Source organism: Triturus cristatus, chromosome 3_2 (genome assembly GCF_964204655.1).
Source record: "Triturus cristatus chromosome 3_2, aTriCri1.1, whole genome shotgun sequence".
In the NCBI taxonomy this organism is placed as follows: Eukaryota; Metazoa; Chordata; class Amphibia; order Caudata; family Salamandridae; genus Triturus; species Triturus cristatus.
This window is the reverse complement of record NC_140584.1, coordinates 1,154,171,289-1,154,189,651: the sequence shown is the minus strand read 5'-3', so window position 1 is coordinate 1,154,189,651 and position 18,363 is coordinate 1,154,171,289. Positions and strand designations below refer to the sequence as shown.

The 18,363-nt window shown below is 42.8% G+C and overlaps 1 protein-coding gene across 1 annotated transcript in view; it reads right to left on the bottom strand.

Annotated features, from left to right (window-relative positions):
* Positions 1–15,157, bottom strand: part of LOC146859299 (keratin, type I cytoskeletal 12-like) — a 30,505-nt gene extending 15,348 nt beyond the window's left edge. Inside the window, exons 1-2 of the mRNA XM_085649968.1 lie at positions 14,735–15,157; positions 2,217–2,299 (exon numbers count right to left, since the gene is read on the bottom strand). Of these exons, the coding sequence (XP_085506094.1) occupies positions 2,217–2,299; positions 14,735–15,088 (437 nt within the window). The 5' untranslated portion in view covers positions 15,089–15,157. The remainder of the gene's footprint in view (positions 1–2,216; positions 2,300–14,734) is intronic.
* Positions 15,158–18,363: the final 3,206 nt, after the last annotated feature.

Here is an 18,363-nt window from a genome sequence, read left to right as displayed (position 1 = left end):
GGCTTTAATACATAAACTTAATAAGGAAAAGTCACCTACAGAGACAGTGGCTTTACTAAAAATTGTCATAACCACTCCTATGACAACAGCCGAGTCAGAACGATGTTTTTCAGCCTTAAAGCGGATTAAGACATTCCTGAGGAACACCATGCCTGAGGAAAGACTGAATGCTTTGGCAATGCTCTCTGTAGAGAGCAAGCTAGTTAAAAAAATCCCAGACTTTAACATTCAAGTAATTGAAAAGTTTGCTGCTCTTAACCCCTTCGCTGCGGCGGGAATTCCGCCGCAGCGCTGGAGGGTGCGGGGGGGCCGCGCGGTGGCGCTGTGCTCATTACGGAGCCACTCCGTCATGAGCCACGGTTGAGCTGTGCTCATGACGGAGCAGTTCCGTCATGACTCCGCCCAGTTGCGTTGTCCCCCCGCACAGGCAGGGAAACAGCGCCGCGTAGGCGGAGCGGCCGCCAACGGTCGTGGCATGACGGAACCGCTCCGTCATGAGCACACGACAACCGTGGCTCATGACGGAGCGGTTCCGTCATGAGCGGGGAAGGGGTTAAAGAGAGACGTGCTGATTTCATTTACAAAAAGTAAACAATATGTATGTTGAATGCTGCTACTTTGCGACCAGTTTAGTTGTTTGTTAAATAAAAAACATCTGTGAGTGACTTACTCAGAAATGCATTGTATCTCGAAGTCTGTTATGAAGCTCTGTGGTTATACTGAATAAGTAGCTACCTATATTGTATGACATCTGTTTATTAATGTAATAACTGCACTTTCACAATTGCTTTATTAACCTTCATGCTTTCTCAAATTTGCTTGAAAATGCACCATTTTTCCTCTCTTTTTTCAAAATTTTCTCAGGGGCAGAACCCATCCGAACCCCCCTTATGGAGGTTCAGTCTCGCTCGCTACGCTCGCAACGGTGCAGTATGGCAATCATTTTACGTCTCACCACTTTCAAATGTCACCAGCCGCCCCTGGACCTCCCTACAGCAAAGAATTGTGCAGCACAGCATAGCTAACCTGTAACATTCCATAAAATAAAAAAAAGGCTCCTTGTGTTGCTGCGTCCAGATGTGAGTTTATTCTTAGTAATCAGGAATAAATGTACAGGATACAAGCAAGAATGTAATTCATTAAAGGCCCCAGTTAAGGCCCCACCGGGAGCAGCTGCCCTGCTGCTCAGCCTCAGATATAACTGACAGTAGAATCAAACATACACAAAAGGAACTCTAGGTGACATCACAGATGCAGGCTGAGCACAGAGAACAAGCACTAAAGAAGGACAGAGAGGGGGGAAAAACAGGATGTAACATAACCACGGCAGTCGGTGCAATGCATTCCATCCATACTATCCACACATGAGTCCTCGGTATATATTTTAAGTGCTCGCAGTAATTGAGAATAATTCAAGCATGTAATCCACCTCTGTGTAGTTTCAGTGAACGAACCCTAATCTTGTGTTTATCTCTTGAAGAACGATTATTTCACAAGCGGAAAGACAAGAAAATGACATTTAAAGACTATTGATTTGAAAGAAAATATATAGGTTCAAAGTAAACATGATTGCTCTATTTATTGTTTTGAAATGTATTTGAATGAGTATTAGGAGGTGATATAATGAAGAAAGTGGGCGAGGTGGACAGTAGTCACTGAGATAAGAAGACTGAGTGACCTTTGTGAGGCAAAAGGGTGAGGTAAAGAGTGGAAAAAGAGAGGTACTCAGCCATTTGAATGTTTGAGAGTTACCACATGTGAGTCCAGTGATTGGACCGTGTCTGACGAGCCAAATTCTCTGTGACTCACAAGGTCATGGTCAAGGGGGTGGAGGAGATGTCCCCTCTAACCCTGATGGAATGTGGTCCATCAGTGAGGGTCTAAATCAGGCCCTAAGATTTCAAGATTTAAGAGGTATTTATGGGAGGGATCAGTGCTTCTTGGATACTTTTTATCCTTTTATTGACAAGTGGTGGTCCTAGTGTGCCCGGCAAGGTTAGAAAGAGTCCATGTGACAATGATAATATCCTTATGAAGGGGCGAGCAAGTAGTGCAACACCGAATTAAAGTGTACCAGTGATCTAGTCTACTCTAGGCAAGGCTATGTGGATGAATTGGCGGTGAGGAAAGGAAGGTGAAGACAGTCAAGGGTATTTTAGCATGACTCTGCCTCGTTGCTAAGTTATTGCCACAGATGGAGGAAATGGCAGACTTACTTAAGTTTGAAGTCTTCAGCAGCCAGTCTGGCATTGTCGATTTGCAGGACGATCCTGGCATTATCAGTAGATGCAGCAATGATCTGGAAGACAATAGATGGTCACAGTGGAAGGTCATGGTGCAGCGGGTGGAGCGTCATTTCCAAAAGGGGAAATATTCTGACCTTCAAAAACTAAAAGTCAATAATCCTAAAAAATAATGATAGACATTTACACTTTTGATTAAGCATTTCTGGCGGTTCAGTGAGTATCTGTACAGAAATCTGGTGCATGCACATAGTATCCGGTTCCCCCATTCCCTCTTGTGATTAATATTCCAGGCACCATCTTGCAATATCCATAGAGACACCCTGTGGCTTCATAACTCTAGAAAACCATCTTTCATCTATTTTTGCAGTGTTATATTGCTCGAGGACGCAAGCTCGACCCGAATGTATACGAGCGCTTTAAATGAGCACCAGTTAAATTACACAAGATCACATGCATTTTTTAGGCTCAGGGAGATGACATGATTTGCCCAGGTATCATAGGATGTTGAGCCAATGCTGGGACTCGAACTGGTTTCCATTTCCTTATTTTTTTTTTTTTTTTTATTGTTTCCAAGACAGTTCCACAATTATAAACATACATGAGTTCATATAACAGAAAGCAAAAAAAAAGAACAAGCAGATCACACAAACTACGATGTACCCATATCATCAGAAAGAAAATTCATAAGGGCTCCCCAAATTAATATGCCTAGACGTTTCTTCCTGATTCCTTTTAAGGCATATAGATGCATTTCAATTTCATACATACGATACAGCTTAGCTCTCCAGAATTCAAAAGTCGGAGGCTCAGGTGATAACCATTCTGTTGCAATACATAGCCGGACGACCGTCATTACAAGAAATAGAAAATAAGCATGTTCTTTTAAGACCTGATGGTTATATATTTTTTGACATCTTCCCAATATCATCAGTGACGGGGAAATCTTTAAGGGACAAGCTAATACCAATGATATAAATCTTTCAACCTCAGCAATAAAGTGCGCCAATTTTGTACAATTGTAAAAAATATGTAACATGTCTGCTTCCTGTTCTCCACACCGAAAACATTTACCATCGTATTTATCACCCCAGGTCGCCATACGTTTAGGGGTATAATATAACCTAAAAATAGTTTTATAAACTTGAGCTTTTAAATTAGCTGCCAAACAAATTTTTTTTGCGAGACATAACGATTCCCCTATGTCAATTTGAGGGTCTTCCAGTTGGATGATCCAATACTGGTTGTATTTTTGCATGTCATCATTTCTGTATTCATTTAAGATCGCATATAATGGACCAATCCTTTTTTGAAGACGGATTCCCTCGATTAAGTCATTAGGAAGAGCCTCAATCTGATTTTTCAAACAAAAATCGCGAACTTGAAGGTATTTAAAAAAAAACACCTGTGAGAGCCGGTATTTATCCGATAATTCTGCATATGTTACGAATATAGCATTTTTATGATATAAATCCCCAATTTTTGAAATCCCTTTTTTAAGCCATATCTTAGCATTGTCATCCCAGAACACAGAGGGGAGTATTTTGTAAGCATCAAAAGGAGTGTAATATGTAATTTTACCTATTTTAATCATTTTCTTAACATTTCTCCACACTTTAAATGCTGAGGCAAGTACCTTAAATCGTGTGTGTTTGTAATAATTGCCCTCTAATTCTTTTAATAAACAGCCTTTTGCCTGTTCTCCTAAAAGTAAAAAAAAGATAGATGGGGTATCCGCCTCGTTCTTTGGAGGTTCCCCTGTCAATATATAGCCCATTTTTTGTAAAAAACAGATATAATAATAAGAAAGAAAATCAGGTAGACCACGACCTCCTCTTTCTTCCGGTAATGTAAGCCATTTCATGGCTCTACGAGGTTTACCAGGAGCCCATACAAATTTCCCACAAATATTTTGTAAATGCTGTATATGTTTAAAAGGAAATTCCAAGGGTATACTTCGAAATAAATACAAAATCTTGGCTAATATATTCATCTTGATTATATTCCCCCTTCCGATTATGGATAATTGAAGTCTACTCCATTTATCTAATGAGTGTTTAATTTGAGCTATACTCGCTTCCCAATTACTTTCAACAATTTCTTGCATTTGGGTTTTAATTTGAATGCCTAGGTAAGTTACTTCGTTTGTAACCCGAGAGTCATTAAATTGTATATTCTTTGTGCAAAGAATTTGGGTTTTTTCAGCATTTAACTTATATCCTGACATAATTCCAAAATTTTTGGCTAATAATTCGATCTCCGCCATTGCCTCCCTAGGATCAGTAGTCACGATGGCTATATCATCTGCATATGCAAATACTGTAAATAAAATGTCAGCAACTGAAAAAGGTTTGATGCGTGGAGAATTCTGTAAGTTTATAATAAAAGGATGAATATATAAAGCAAAAAATAAAGGGGAGCAAGGACACCCTTGTCTTGTTCCTCTAGTGATTTTGATCTTCTCTGACTTTAAACCCATGGCTGTGATTCTAGCAATTGGTGCGATGTATAATACCTGAATTGCCGTTAAAAAAGCACTTCCAAAACCCATCCGTCTCATCACTTCCCATAAATAAACCCACTCCACGCGATCAAAAGCTTTCTCAGCATCAAGAAGTATCAGGGCTAAGTCCCTCTTTTTCACATCTGCATAGTCAAATAAGGTGATGACTTTATTAATATGAGAGACCGTTCCTCTTTTTGGTATAAAACCATGCTGGTTTATAGTGACTAATGAAGATATAACTTTAGACATACGATTGGCTAACATTTTGGAATATAGCTTACTGTCGCAATTAAGTAAGGATATTGGACGATATGATCCAGGTAATTCAGGAGGTTTCCCTTTTTTACTGAAAACGACTATGGAAGCGTCGTTCCATGTAGCAGGTGCTGTTACCTTTTGTGCCGTCCTGAATATTGCTAACAGTACATTCTTTAGTGGCTCAAAGAAGCATTTATAGACTTCCCCAGGAATAAAGTCAGGGCCAGCGGCCTTCCCATTAGGTATTTGACTAACCGCCTCCTCTAGTTCCTCCATGGTAAAGGGGCTATCTAGAATATCTGCTTCTACCTTGTTTAGTTGGTTTATCACGGCACAATCAGGAATCTGAGCCGTGGTAGAGTTTGATTGCAGAGTATAAAGTTCCGAATAGAATTGCTGAAATACTTCTAGGATTTCCGAGGGGGCTTCCCGAACCACCCCGGCTTGATCCTGAACTCTTGAAATCACCCGAGAGGTAGACTTCATTTTTAGTCTCAAAGCTAGAGAGCGGCCGATAGATTCACCATATTCGTACATATGTCTTCTATTTGCCAAATATTTACGCGCTATCTCTTCGGCCCATACTCCTGTGATGGTCGCCTTACATTGTGCAATTTTTTCTTCCATAAGCAATATCTGATTTAAATTATCTTTTTTTGTCAAAGCTTTAGCAAGACCCACTTCCGCTGCCTCTAATTGCTGATAAAACCCTCTCATTTGTGATCGTAATTTATTTTGATGGTATAATCCAAATTTTGTTGTTTCTCCTCTAAAACAGGCCTTAAATGTATCCCAAACTATTGCAATATTAGCCGATCCCAAGTTAATACTAAAGAATTCTGTCATCCATTCGGTTATATGGTTTCTATATTGTATATCAAGACAAAGCTTCCTATCAAATGAAAAGCTTTTTACAATATTTATCTCGGCCAGGATTGAACAGTCAATCATAAGAGGAGAATGATCCGAAGTAACTCTGGAGAAAGTCCGTATCTTTGTCTGTGTATGAATGGTTGAAGATATAAAAAAGTAATCTAATCGGACTAGTTTCTTATGAGGTGCAGAATAATACGTGTATCCTGGAAGAGAGGGGTATTTTTTACTCCAAATGTCCACTAAACCATGATCCTCGACCAGTGGCGGCTGGTGACATTTTAAACAGGTGGGGCGTAATATGTTTTTTCATACTGGACTGTAGCGAGCGAGCGCAGCGAGCGAGCCTGAACAACCTAAGGGGGGTTCGGGGGGGTTCTCCCCCCGAGAAAATTTTGAAAAAAGAGTGGACAAATGGTGCATTTTCAAGCAAATTTGAGAAAGCAGGAAGGTTACTAAAGCAATTGTGAAAGTGCAGTTATTACATTAATAAAGAGATGTCATATAACATAGGTAACTGATTCAGTATAGGTAGCTGCTTATTCAGTATAACCACAGATCTCCATAACAGACTTCGAGATACAATGCATTTCTGAGTACCTCACAGATGTTTTTTATTTAACAAACAACTAAACATCTAAACATCATGTGTATTTTGTGATCTGCATCAGGTACATGTTCTTTGCAGCAGGCACATTACCCTTCTATGCTACCTTTCCATGAGTCAAAACTTCCACTAGACAAAACTCTGATCTCTCTCTAGGAAAAACATTAACCATCAGCGTTATCATGAAATTTTTATTGTTTCTGTGAATAAAATCAATCTAGCCACTTTGCGAACACTCTGACTTGCTTTATTTATTTATTTATTTATTTTTCATAGTTTGAACCTTTTACTCCCAAAGCGCACTGTGAAAACAAAAATGTTGACCTCCCCCTTATTACTACAAGGAGACTGAGGCCTGTTGCTATATAACATTGTTGTAGAAACAGCTCTCTTTCATAAATGACCTCTTTAAACTAATCACAACCAAAATAAAATAAAATAAACCTCTTACTTCCCACTGACACCACCCTGTTAAGAAACGTTCATACCGGGTTAACTATATCTTCCAATTGGAAAACTTCTGAAGTGCCACATATAACCCCAGCTAATGACCTCCCCGTGAAGCTTAGAGTCCAAATTCAAGCTTCAAAAGGTCCAAGGGTTCTGAAATGCACTTCCATACATTTGGACATTTTCCTCCCTAATTAATATCCCATCGCCCCAGTCTGTGAGTCAGAGTGCTGTGAGCTCAACCCAGATCTGTGACTGGTGGTGAATTTTTGCCAATGTGCAACATTCCGTCCATCATCTTGTGTGTTTTGCTGTGAGCTCAACCGTGGCAGAGCTGCCGCTGATTGGTGTAACACTGTACAGCAAAGCACAGACTGCTGGCCATTCCTGTATACATCAATAGTGCACAGTATAGTGTAGCAAAGCAAGTAAAACACCCCAAAGTATAGTGCAGCAAAGCACAGCACAGTCCAGCAAGCCTCAGAACTGTGGAGCAATCATAAGACTGGTATAGAAAGCACAGTGCACAACGTTACCGCACAATACAGTACAGAAAACTATAGCAGACAACAGTGCAATATAGTGCAACATAGCACACGACAAAAGCACAAATCCGGACATCCGATTCAATACGGAAAAACCCCTTGGCACTTGATTAGAGCAGTGAAAATCAAAGCAGAATATAACATAACACAACAATACACAGCACATTAAAGTACAGCAATGTACGCAATGCAATGCAAAACAGAAGCGCTTAATAGAGCACATCCTTATTGAACCCTTCCACAATATGTAAATGTCTTTAGGCCTATTGCCCCGTATGTTCATGATTGGTGACATTGGTGTTGCTTTCTCTATATATGTGAATTTATGGGAACTATGTCTCATGTGCATAGATTGTGTCTGTGCTAGAGCATATGTATTGGCTATCCTGTTGGTTTTCAGGACTGGCTTGATAGTGCAGCTGTCTGAAAGACCTATTGTTACCAATTCTTTAAAATGCACAGTGTACTTTGCCTCTATTCATAGGAGTGTTACTCTTTCATGTTGTTCTGTTGGCTGTTTGGGGTATCACTCAGTCTCCTGGGGAGTACCTAACAATGTAATGCGTGACAGATTAATTTACATCTGTACAAGAAACTTAATCATCACATAATACATTATTTGTGTTGTATACAGAAAATAGTTCTTTTTCTTTTGTTTTTTCCCCGCTGTATCATGTTTTTCAAGTTTTGGTCAGGACTCCTCGGTATGTTTTCCCTGTCTGTTATTCCCTTTGTTCGCCTGTAGCTTTCAAGTTACCGGCTGGAACCATCGCTGTTGCATTATCATTCACCGAAAGCTCGGCCGTGCTTGCCTAGCAACCAGCCCGGCTGCGTGCCAGAGGTAGATTGAAAATAATCAGTCTCATTACAGCGCCAAGTATGCAGGCTACACGCAATTCAGAAAGTGCACTATATGTCCATACATGCCGACTGCCTGTTTATTATTTCATCTTTAATGCAATAAAAACCTCCGAAAATCGATAGGTTGTCAAGCAGTTTGTTTGTTGTAGGCAGCAACTACTCTCATCTGCATCTCTTGCAAAGTATGGAACTGCTTTTATAAGCATAGTAGCATACAATATATGGATAAGATTAAACAAAACTTGATAAGGAAAAACCTAGGATAGTACGCAGCTCGGACAGGCAAAGGAAATGTGAATCATAGAACTTTTCCCAAGCAAGGGTAAGAGCAGTTAAACATCACAAGCAGCCCCACAACTAGTATCAATAAAACAAGGCACTAGTTTCAGGGAAAGTCACTCCATAAACGCATGTTCAAGCATAAGGTCATTTAGAAGCCTGAAGAACTAATACACATGAGCCAGAAATGCCAATGAATATTAAATGAGCTCATATCGCTCTTGAAGATGGAACTTGCCGCCCTTACATGCTCACATATTTTAAGCATGATGGCAATTCTTAACCTAGAAATAAGTTCCATCAAATCCAGCATGCATCATGGAAACGTTTCCGTGTTACAGCACATGTTTAGATTGCTACAGGCTGCAAAGCACCAAATGTCTCAGACTGCCAAAAGTCAACTACATACCAGGGAGCAGTTTACAGCCATGACTAGTACTCTCTCTCTCTCCACAGAAATCTGCGTAGGAAGAAGTCCCAGGTCCATGTTAGTGCTAAAATCTGGAACCCGCTTCTAGTTTTTTGTAACATCTCCGCACTACAACCACTTCACAAAAAAACACAAAACATGTTTTTTTGTCACAACGCTTTCCCACACGATGTAGCCGTCCACACATACCCGCACTCTGCATGCCCTGCAAGCTAGGGTAACCTAGCATAATGTGCCACCAGCTTGTGCCATCCTGTGAATCCATGCCATATACAATGAATAGAAACTGACAGTCAACAGTTCTTGGCACTTTACCAACAACTCAAATAACCAGTCAAGAGCAGCACATTTTCTTTGACAGGTGGTAGCGCCGGAGGCCATACTGGTAAAAGGACTGACTCTTCGAGTCCTCGACATTTACAAAGAAAGAGTGTGAACTTCCCCCTAATTATTTTCCACAGGAATAAAGCCATCCAAACGCTGCCCACAAATCTCTCTCCCACTGCCCCCCTTCCATCCAGGTCCAAAACCTCACCAGGAATGCGCTCCTCTCCAAGCTGTATTAGGATGTACTTGTTTCCCTGGGTAAACAAATTGTGCTAAATACAGTGTTACCAGGCGCTTACTGCAGTAATGCACTGGCGACCCATAAAACAGAAACAGGAATTGGAGATATATTTGGTTCTGGGGATTAGAGATTTACGTAAATATACTGCAAAAAGAGCCAAATGGAAACGTGCTGGCTCGGGCTTGATGTAAATAGAGCTGTGGAGGCGGCCTGCCCGTTGCCTGGGTTCATGATTGGCAGACACACCCTGCACAGTGTGTGCAGCTCCTGTGTGACAGCCCCTGCGCCAGCCACAGGAGCCCAGTCAACAAACCAACGCCTGGCACAGAGTAATGCAGTTTCAAAGAAACCCTTCCTTGTATTCAGGCGCAGTGCAATGTTATTTAAAAGAAACTGCCTGAACTCCGTTCATTTTATGATGTATCCTGCAGTGTCTCAGTGCCACATCCTGGTATTTTACACCAAACACTGGTAACGTCACGCGCACCACTTTCGACGGTCACCCACAGCACCATTTCCATGAGAGGTGTTAAGCAATAAGTGGACTGTGGCCATAAATTAAATGAACACACGCAGGTGTCTTCGCGCTATTTTACATGTGTTTAGCAGTCTTTAAAAACATCTGGTCAAGTTTTAATATTACAGGATGTGAAGCACTCAGCAATCATGGGGCAATCTTTGCAAGATTGTGGAAATGGAAGGGGCTGCTTTGGCTACAGCAGTTGCCTGAGGGTCAAAGGACAAAAACGAATGTAATAGAACTCGAGGATCCTTACAGACAGCACCGGCTGTGCAGCGTCACCGAGCTCAGATGGCGAAGCAAAGCTAATTTAGCTAAAGCTAACTGATAATCTTCAGCAAGAAAGTCAGAAATACACTCCTACAATATGTACAATTTCTACAACTGCAGTCGTGGCCAGCATGACTCGGGGGTACGCGCGGGGGGGGGGGGGGGGGGGGGGAAGTCCGAGGGTGTTAATTTATTTATGCATATTTTTAAAGCGCGGACTTTGCCGCCCCGAAGGTGTCAGAGCGCTGTACAAAATAGAACCACAGTTACGTTACATCAGAGAAATGTTACAAAATAGAAGGTACAAAAATAGCAGCACATTCATTATTATTAAGTAAATTAAATAAAAATAAATAACTTACCAGGATGAGGCATCTCCTCTGCCTGTCCCGCGTCGCATCACGGCGCCGAGTCCAAGTGGCAAATCATAAGACTGGATGCGACTCGGGGCGTCTACTCAGTGGTATCCTGCATTTGACAGGGCATGGGGCAACTGTACGTCACCGCCCGAGCAGGATCCTATCTACAGACTCTTGCATTACACTAGGCATGCGCAGCATGCCTAATGTAATGTCAATGGAGTAGCCGTGCTGAAATAAAAATTGCTCTGCTCGCAGATGCGCAGTAGGAGTCCATTTCTGAACTCCTGCTGCTCTTGCCTGCGTGCATGCGCTGGACGTTTATTGTTGAATGACGCATGCGCACTTGAGGCTGTGAAGCAGCTGCCAGCACAGGCCGGAAATGTAAACAGACGAATTGCGTCTGCTTACATTTCTTCCTGGTTCCTGCCCGTGAACAGTTTTTCTTTTGGACCTGACTAGTGGGGCGCTGCCCCGTCGCCCCCTATGGACCAGCCGCCACTGTCCTCGACTAGATTGTATAAAGCTTTAAAAACTCGTGGTTTTCGTCCCTGATAGTATGCTAAGCCTCTCATTAGTTCCGTGGTACTTAAGTTAATATTCAGATCTCCGCATAAGATTAACGGTGTTCTCCAATTGGCTAGCTCTATATTTAGTAACTCAAGAACTTCAGCCTCATCCATATTAGATCCATATATGGAGCAGATTGTAAAGATCCTACCCCGCACTGTGAACTCTGCAATCACCCATCTACCCCATTTATCAGCTAATTTACGACCGACTGTGCAGTATCCAGGTCTAGATAAAATCATAACCCCTCTGGTATTATTAACTTGTTGGGAAGCTACATTCAGCGTATAACCTAGATCAGCTATTAAAAACCTATTATCCCAAGAGAGATGTGTTTCCTGCAAACAGAGAATATCAGGTTGGATAAAGCGAACTTCTGCAGCTATTTGTCGTCTTTTATTGCTGGAGTTAAGCCCAGATACATTAAAAGAGCAAATTTTTATACTTCGAGACATTAAGAATTATTCTCAAAATCAATATAATAATCAATATCCACAATACAATATCATTCCAGTCAATCTGAGGATTAAACAAACATAAGCTCTTGACATACGTACATCGTTCAAAAATATCCGTTTCAAAGCTGTCATTTGGAACCGCCAAGGAATTTTTTCCCCTTATTCCCCACCTACCCCCACCACCTTCCCCTGCCCCTCCCCCCCCTCTTCCCCTCCCCAACCCCAGTGACCCCTTCCCCCCTCCCTTAAACGAGGCTTTAGGACCCAGTCCTGAGGATGGGAGTGAGCGTCAGCCCCTCTGTCAACCCCACCAGCTCTATCTACTCTAAAAAAAAAAAAAAAAACAAGTCTTGGGGAAACAACCCCTTCCTGCTATGTACCCCCCGAAATCTTATCTAATCTAGTCTTTGCACTCGTTCCTAGACAGAGGCTTACCCCCCGAAGCATAACTAAGCGTTACAAAGTATGGTAATCTAATAAACACGTACATACACAAGTATTATCAGGATATTTCTTGTCAGAAAATGAAATGGAGAGAAAAAAAAAGAGTTCATTTAAGGGTTCTTCAAAGAATGTAAATACTCTTTTGCTAAAGCGACATTAGTAAAAAATCTTGATCTTTCTTTATAAGTCACTTTAAGTTTTGCAGGGTTCATGATGTAGGCCTGCGCACCCTCTTTTTGAAATGAATCCACCAATTGTCGCAATTGCCAGCGAATATCCATTGTGTATTTTGAATAGTCAGGTACCGTGAAAAAAGTATATCCTTCTGCCATGGATTTGCTGTTTAGTCGAGTTTGCAGGTAAACATCTTCTCTGGCTCGAAAGCTATTGAAGGCGACAAGGATCGGTCTCGGTCTAGATCTTATGCTTTGCCCGGGTCGAGACTGAACATTAAAAGGGAATCTATGAGCCCTTTCAATTTCTCGGTCCCAATCCCATTTATTTAAGCCAGGAAAAGCTTTCTGAAACAGATCCACCACAAACTTCCGTGGATCTTGCCCTTCGTCACCTTCCGAGATCTGCATTATCCTTAAGTTGTTGCGTCGAGATCGGTTTTCCAAGTCGGCCATTCGCCAAAGCACATCATCTCTGTTGCTACTCAAGATCTCGGTAGTTTTTTTTTGCTTGGACATATCATCTTCAATATTGGATATACGTGTTTCGACTTCTGTAAATCGTTCGCCAAAATCGGATTGTGCTTTCACAAGCCTCCTAATCGAGCCTTGTAGCTTCCGACAGGAGTTTTGTATCTTCTGACTATCTAGTGCGGTCTTGTCCATGTGACTCAGAATTGTTTGATAAATTGTGGTGAGAGTAATGTCCGCCATTTGGGTTTCTTGAAAATCGGCGGTGCCAACAGCTAAAGGTGTATCACGGCCTCTTACTGTGATGGGGGTGTCCTCTTCCCCAAGCTCGCCGCTAGCGTTCACCTCATCTTCAAAAGACTCGCGCTCCCCCTCAAAAGACATCTGACTCATACATTGTGTAGCCAAGTCCTCGCACGAGGATGCTGAGTTCTCTGAGACGAAATAAAAATCTCCGGATTCAGCCTCTAGTGGCATAAGCCTGACAGGCTTTTCAAAGATTAAGTTATCAGTTACAGTTAAGACTTCGGGAGGTGATAAACAACTAGGCTCTTTCTCTGCAATTACATTACTGCCCACCGCTTTTAATATGTTGTTATCTCCCGCATCTTTCGGAACATTGTCTGCGGCGGAAACATCAAGCTGAGGTGTAGAGCAGTTATTTACCGATAAAAGCTCATTAGTCGGCGTCACTGAACGTTATTGCTCGGTGTTGGTGTTGGAGAACAGTGTCATAATTGTTTGTTTAACTTTCCCTGAATGAACGCTGGAATCTCTCTCACCTTTTTTTGTTGCAGGGATAGAAGTCTTTAGTTCCTGTCCACGGCCCTTCCGAGCTTGTTTTGGAGCCATTTCACCTTTCTTCGGCAAATCCGTCTCTATACTGGCGAAATACTCGCCACGAAGCCAAGCCGGTACACCTGTGCTGGTCACCGCCCACCACGCTCTTCGCAGCCTCCACAGCGCAGCTACAGCGGTGACCGCCTCCAGCATCAACATTTAAAAGGATATCAGCGTTTTACAAAACCCTCGGCATAACCGTAAGTCCGGGCTCGGGAGGTAAATAAAGCGATAGTTTTTCTGAAAGCGTTTTCTCAGCGAATAAACATCCGCTCTCATAGATCGCGGGCGGTACACAGCAAACTCATTGTAGAGCTGCGGGACAGAGGAGAGTCAGCTCACACAGCCGGCGCGGGAGCTCGCGCAGACGCCATCTTTCCATTTCCAAAGTCGGCCGCTCTGGTCGCAATGCAACATCGTCTCCACTGATCCCTTTACACAATCAAGATCATTGAAATGACCGTATTTAAGAAAACTATGATTCCAATTTCAAGTGTGCATTAAATCAACATGTGCGAAAATAAAGCCCCAGACAGCATGGAGTCACGTGGTACCCACAAAACATGGCTGAACGGCCCAATCGATGATCTAAGAGCCACCCAGTGAACGGATTTGCCTGTAATTTATCTCTGATGATCACGAAAGGAAGTACAGATATTTACAGCAGGGAAGCAGTCTTTCAGACAGCATGGGAACTTTTAATAATCCGGTGTTTACTAGAGATTGGCCACAGTTTCATTCATGGACGTTGTGGGTTCATAAATAGGGCGTGTTGGCAAGTAACTGCAGTGACAAAATACAGACAAAGAGTGCCCTTCCTTACACATCAAGAGAAGAAAGGGTCCTGTACTCTGTGTAAAGCCCTACCCGAAACTATGAGACAAACCCTCCGCTCCATACACTTAAAAAGCAACAATTCATTTCTGCATTACACACACCAGCACAGCAAGGAATTACGTAATCATGTACATCATTAGTCCAAGTTTATAATGATTTATAATTTTCCTACCTTTTTTTCCAGCTCTGCAATTATGGCAAAATATTTACTGTAGTCGCGAGCCACTGGTGGAGGGTGTTTTGCATACCAGTCCTTGATTTTGTTCTCAAGCTCCAAGTTGGCACATTCCAGTTGTTTGACTTTCTCCAGATAGCTAGCAAGACGGTCATTGAGGTTTTGCATGGTCTGCTTCTCCCCAGCAGAGAGGAGGCCCTCGTTGCTTGGTTGGCTCCCAATAACTTCATTCTTAAAGACCTCTTGGAAACTTACGCCTCCTCCAACACTGCCTTGGAAGCCTCCAAAGCTGGCTCCATCACCAGCTTTTGAAGCCCGGCTGGAACCAGCACTATGATGGAAGTAAGACATGATGCTGCAGAAGGACTGCTCACCCTGTAGAGAGGCACTGAGGAGGAGAGTGGAGGGTGCTGGTGCAAGGGCTGTATGTTTGAGCCTTTATACAAACCGTAGTGGGTGTTTCATTTCTAAAAGTAAACTGCTAAATATGCGGTTTTGTTTGAAGGTCAGACTCTCCCTCTCATTACCATAGGTGTGATTAATTAATATCCAGGCCTTGTTCGGCACATCCATTTCTCATCAAATTATGAATCAAGATAAAGCGGGCGGGGCAATCCTAAACATTTACTTTAATTGTTTTATTTCTGTAATCTTATTTCATTAAAGCACTGCCCTCTCTTCTTATCGATTCATTTGCATGCAAGGAGCATTAATAGACAGTTTACCGCAGCCACTTTGAAGTGTACGCGCTGTGACACATTCATTGAAAAAGATGAACACACCGAGGATACGCCTAGAACATGTGTCCTACACTGAGGTATCCCGAGGGACTGAAGGATTCTTGCAGTTTGAATACAATGGCAGATGACAATTTAGTGCTTTAAAGTAACTGAAAGCACGATTGTGACTCTTTTTAAGAGCAGTTTATAAATAAATGGAAGAATTTACAATTAGTTTGTACCACTCTTTTCCCTTTAGGAACCAGCTAACAATGGCCTCTCAAAAAAACACAGATAATAAAGGGGATGAAGTTTTATCTGAAGGTTTTGAGATGTCTAGTGCTCAGCAGCCAAGTTGCTGACCTTGAAGTCAGGTGATTTTTCACACAAGTGATAGGGTGAGCACACAGGATGCCTGAGTCTCGGGCAATCACTTTATTTCGATGCCTTTCAAGTTGTAAAAAAATAGTAACGTAAAAATAAAATTACTGCCCCAATTACATGTTAACCACATCATATAGGTCCATTTTCCAAATGGTTTTGGATGGAAACAGGATTTTCTGCCCAATGTTTTTTTATACAGGATGTTGTAATACCACACACCATAATAACTCATGTGGTGTTCCTACAGTTGATCCATGGGACAATTCTATCCGGTCAAACTTAAATATTCCTCAACTCTGGAATATCATGCGGAAATCGGTGACGTAACATCGATTTCTGAATTCAATTACCCACTTCAAATGGGACCTTTTATGGATCATTTGTGGCCCTAGTATAATGCTGCATTCAAGAATTACTCATATCTGTTCTATCAGTATTACTGGGTACATTACTACCAGTGCTTAATTTGTGCCGGAGCTTTCCGGTGCTTAGCACCGGCACTTATTTCTTAGGGCCGGGTCTACCTATTACAGTGTATGAGACAAAAACATATGATTAGTAGTGCGAGTTACCGATCTTCTTCCCGCACACGGAACACCAGAAACAGCTGGTGAGATGACATGACATCCTTGCCTCAGCTCAGCATAAGTAAATCATGGTAGCGCGAGTGCCCTACGGCCGCTACCAATCAAGGTTGCATTCCTACCTTATGAGGAATTGTTAGCCCGGGACTCGTCCTCCCTCCTTGACCTTGAATTGGAAGTGTTTCCTCCAGAGTCGGACTGACCAATGCAGTTTAAGGTCCCGACTTTTCGCCCGCCCGCCCCACCATACTGCGCAGCCGCAGTAATTCAGCAAGGAAGCTAGCAGCGTGACGCCAGAACCAGGCCTATAATTGAAAAAAACAAAAGGCAGTAAGTAATTAATAACTATTTCATGTTTGTTCCGTAACATGTGCTACTGTCTGGTACTTTAATGGTTGAGGTACACCGTACGTCACATGCTAGGAAAAGTGCAACCACCGTGCACTGGGCCGTTCATACTCGGGGCTCCTTTGCAGATTCCACTGCAGATGACGAACTGCTGCTGAACGATCCTGATTGCCGGGGCAGCGTGTGCAGTGCAGTGCAGTGCTCCGAGGCTGCCGGAAGGTCATAGCCTTGCCCTGCTTTTGCTTAATTTATTTTAACCCCTGTCTGTGAGCATGGCATGATATCGGAAGGAGTGGAGAGAACAGAGTGGCAAGCAAGGGCGCTGGCAGGGAGAGAGCGCTAGCAGACCAGTGGGCAATACTCAGAGGGAGCAGGCCCAGGGCTGCCCCGCAGCGAGGAGCCCTGAAGTCAGGCTGAGTGACAAAGGGGGCTCCATGCGGAAAGAAGGGGGCTCGAGGACATGGGGGGGGGAGGGAGGGACTGGTTAAGAGAACGGGAAACGGGTGTGGGCAGTTCCGAGGTAAAGCCCGGGAAGTCAATGGTTGATATTTGGAAATGCTAACAGGTAAGAAGGGGCCCTAGCAATCGGGAATGTAGGCGGAAATGAATGTCTGGCACTGCACTGGTAGTAGAGGGCTGAAGGGCAGTGGGCAGTACTGGTAAAGAGAAAGGGAAACGGACGTGGGCTCCTCCGAGATAAACGGCTGCAATGCACTGGGTGGTACTGGCGCTAGATTACAGGGGCTTGGGTGTAATGGGGAATAAATGCTGACATGAGAACTGCCTGCCAGCCAGTGAGGGGCGAGGGCAGCAGGGTAGTTTAAAATACTGATGGCAGATCGAAGGGGTGGCAAGGCGAGGGAGGTGCGAGTATTTTGTGCCCCCAGTTGGATATAAAGTGGCCAGATGAAGGCACGCTGGTCAGTGTATGTGAAATGCGGGGGTTTCTGGGAGCGATGCTGTGAGAAGTTGGCCTGGCATATGCTGGTCACTAGTTCTAGTGGCCACCTTGCACCAGTCCAATTCGACTCTTGGTAGATAGGTTTAAAGACAACCTTTTGAAAGAAAGCTATCCTAGTGGTAGCTGTGGAGAGCAGCCTTCAGGCTAAGTCTCTGAGGAATGTAAAGCAGCTTGTTTTACCTTATAATCTCTTGAATCACCAAATGAAAAGACACCACACAGGTATATATATCAAATATGTATGTATTTATTACTAAATATACTCTACTAATCTCTTTATGAGATTAGAGCCAGGTAAACATTCAGAAGATCAACAGTTCTCAATAAATTAAGCACAAATATGGCTGTAGCCCTAGGGGCGCACCAGACCATATACTAAGAAAATGATATAACAAACTCGACAAGCAAAATGAAGAGGCCTCGGGCCTTGGGAATCGCTGGGGCTTCACTTCTGCAGTGTTAACAGGTAAGTAATCAGCCTACAGGAGACGCGTGCAGTGTCTAAACACACACGCGGGATTCTCATACGTTTCAATGGCAAATGTCGCGGTTTGTATTTTACAGTTCTAGGGCACTTCGGAGTGGACAACAAGCAAACAACTTACAGGGTAAGTATTTCGATAGCCAATG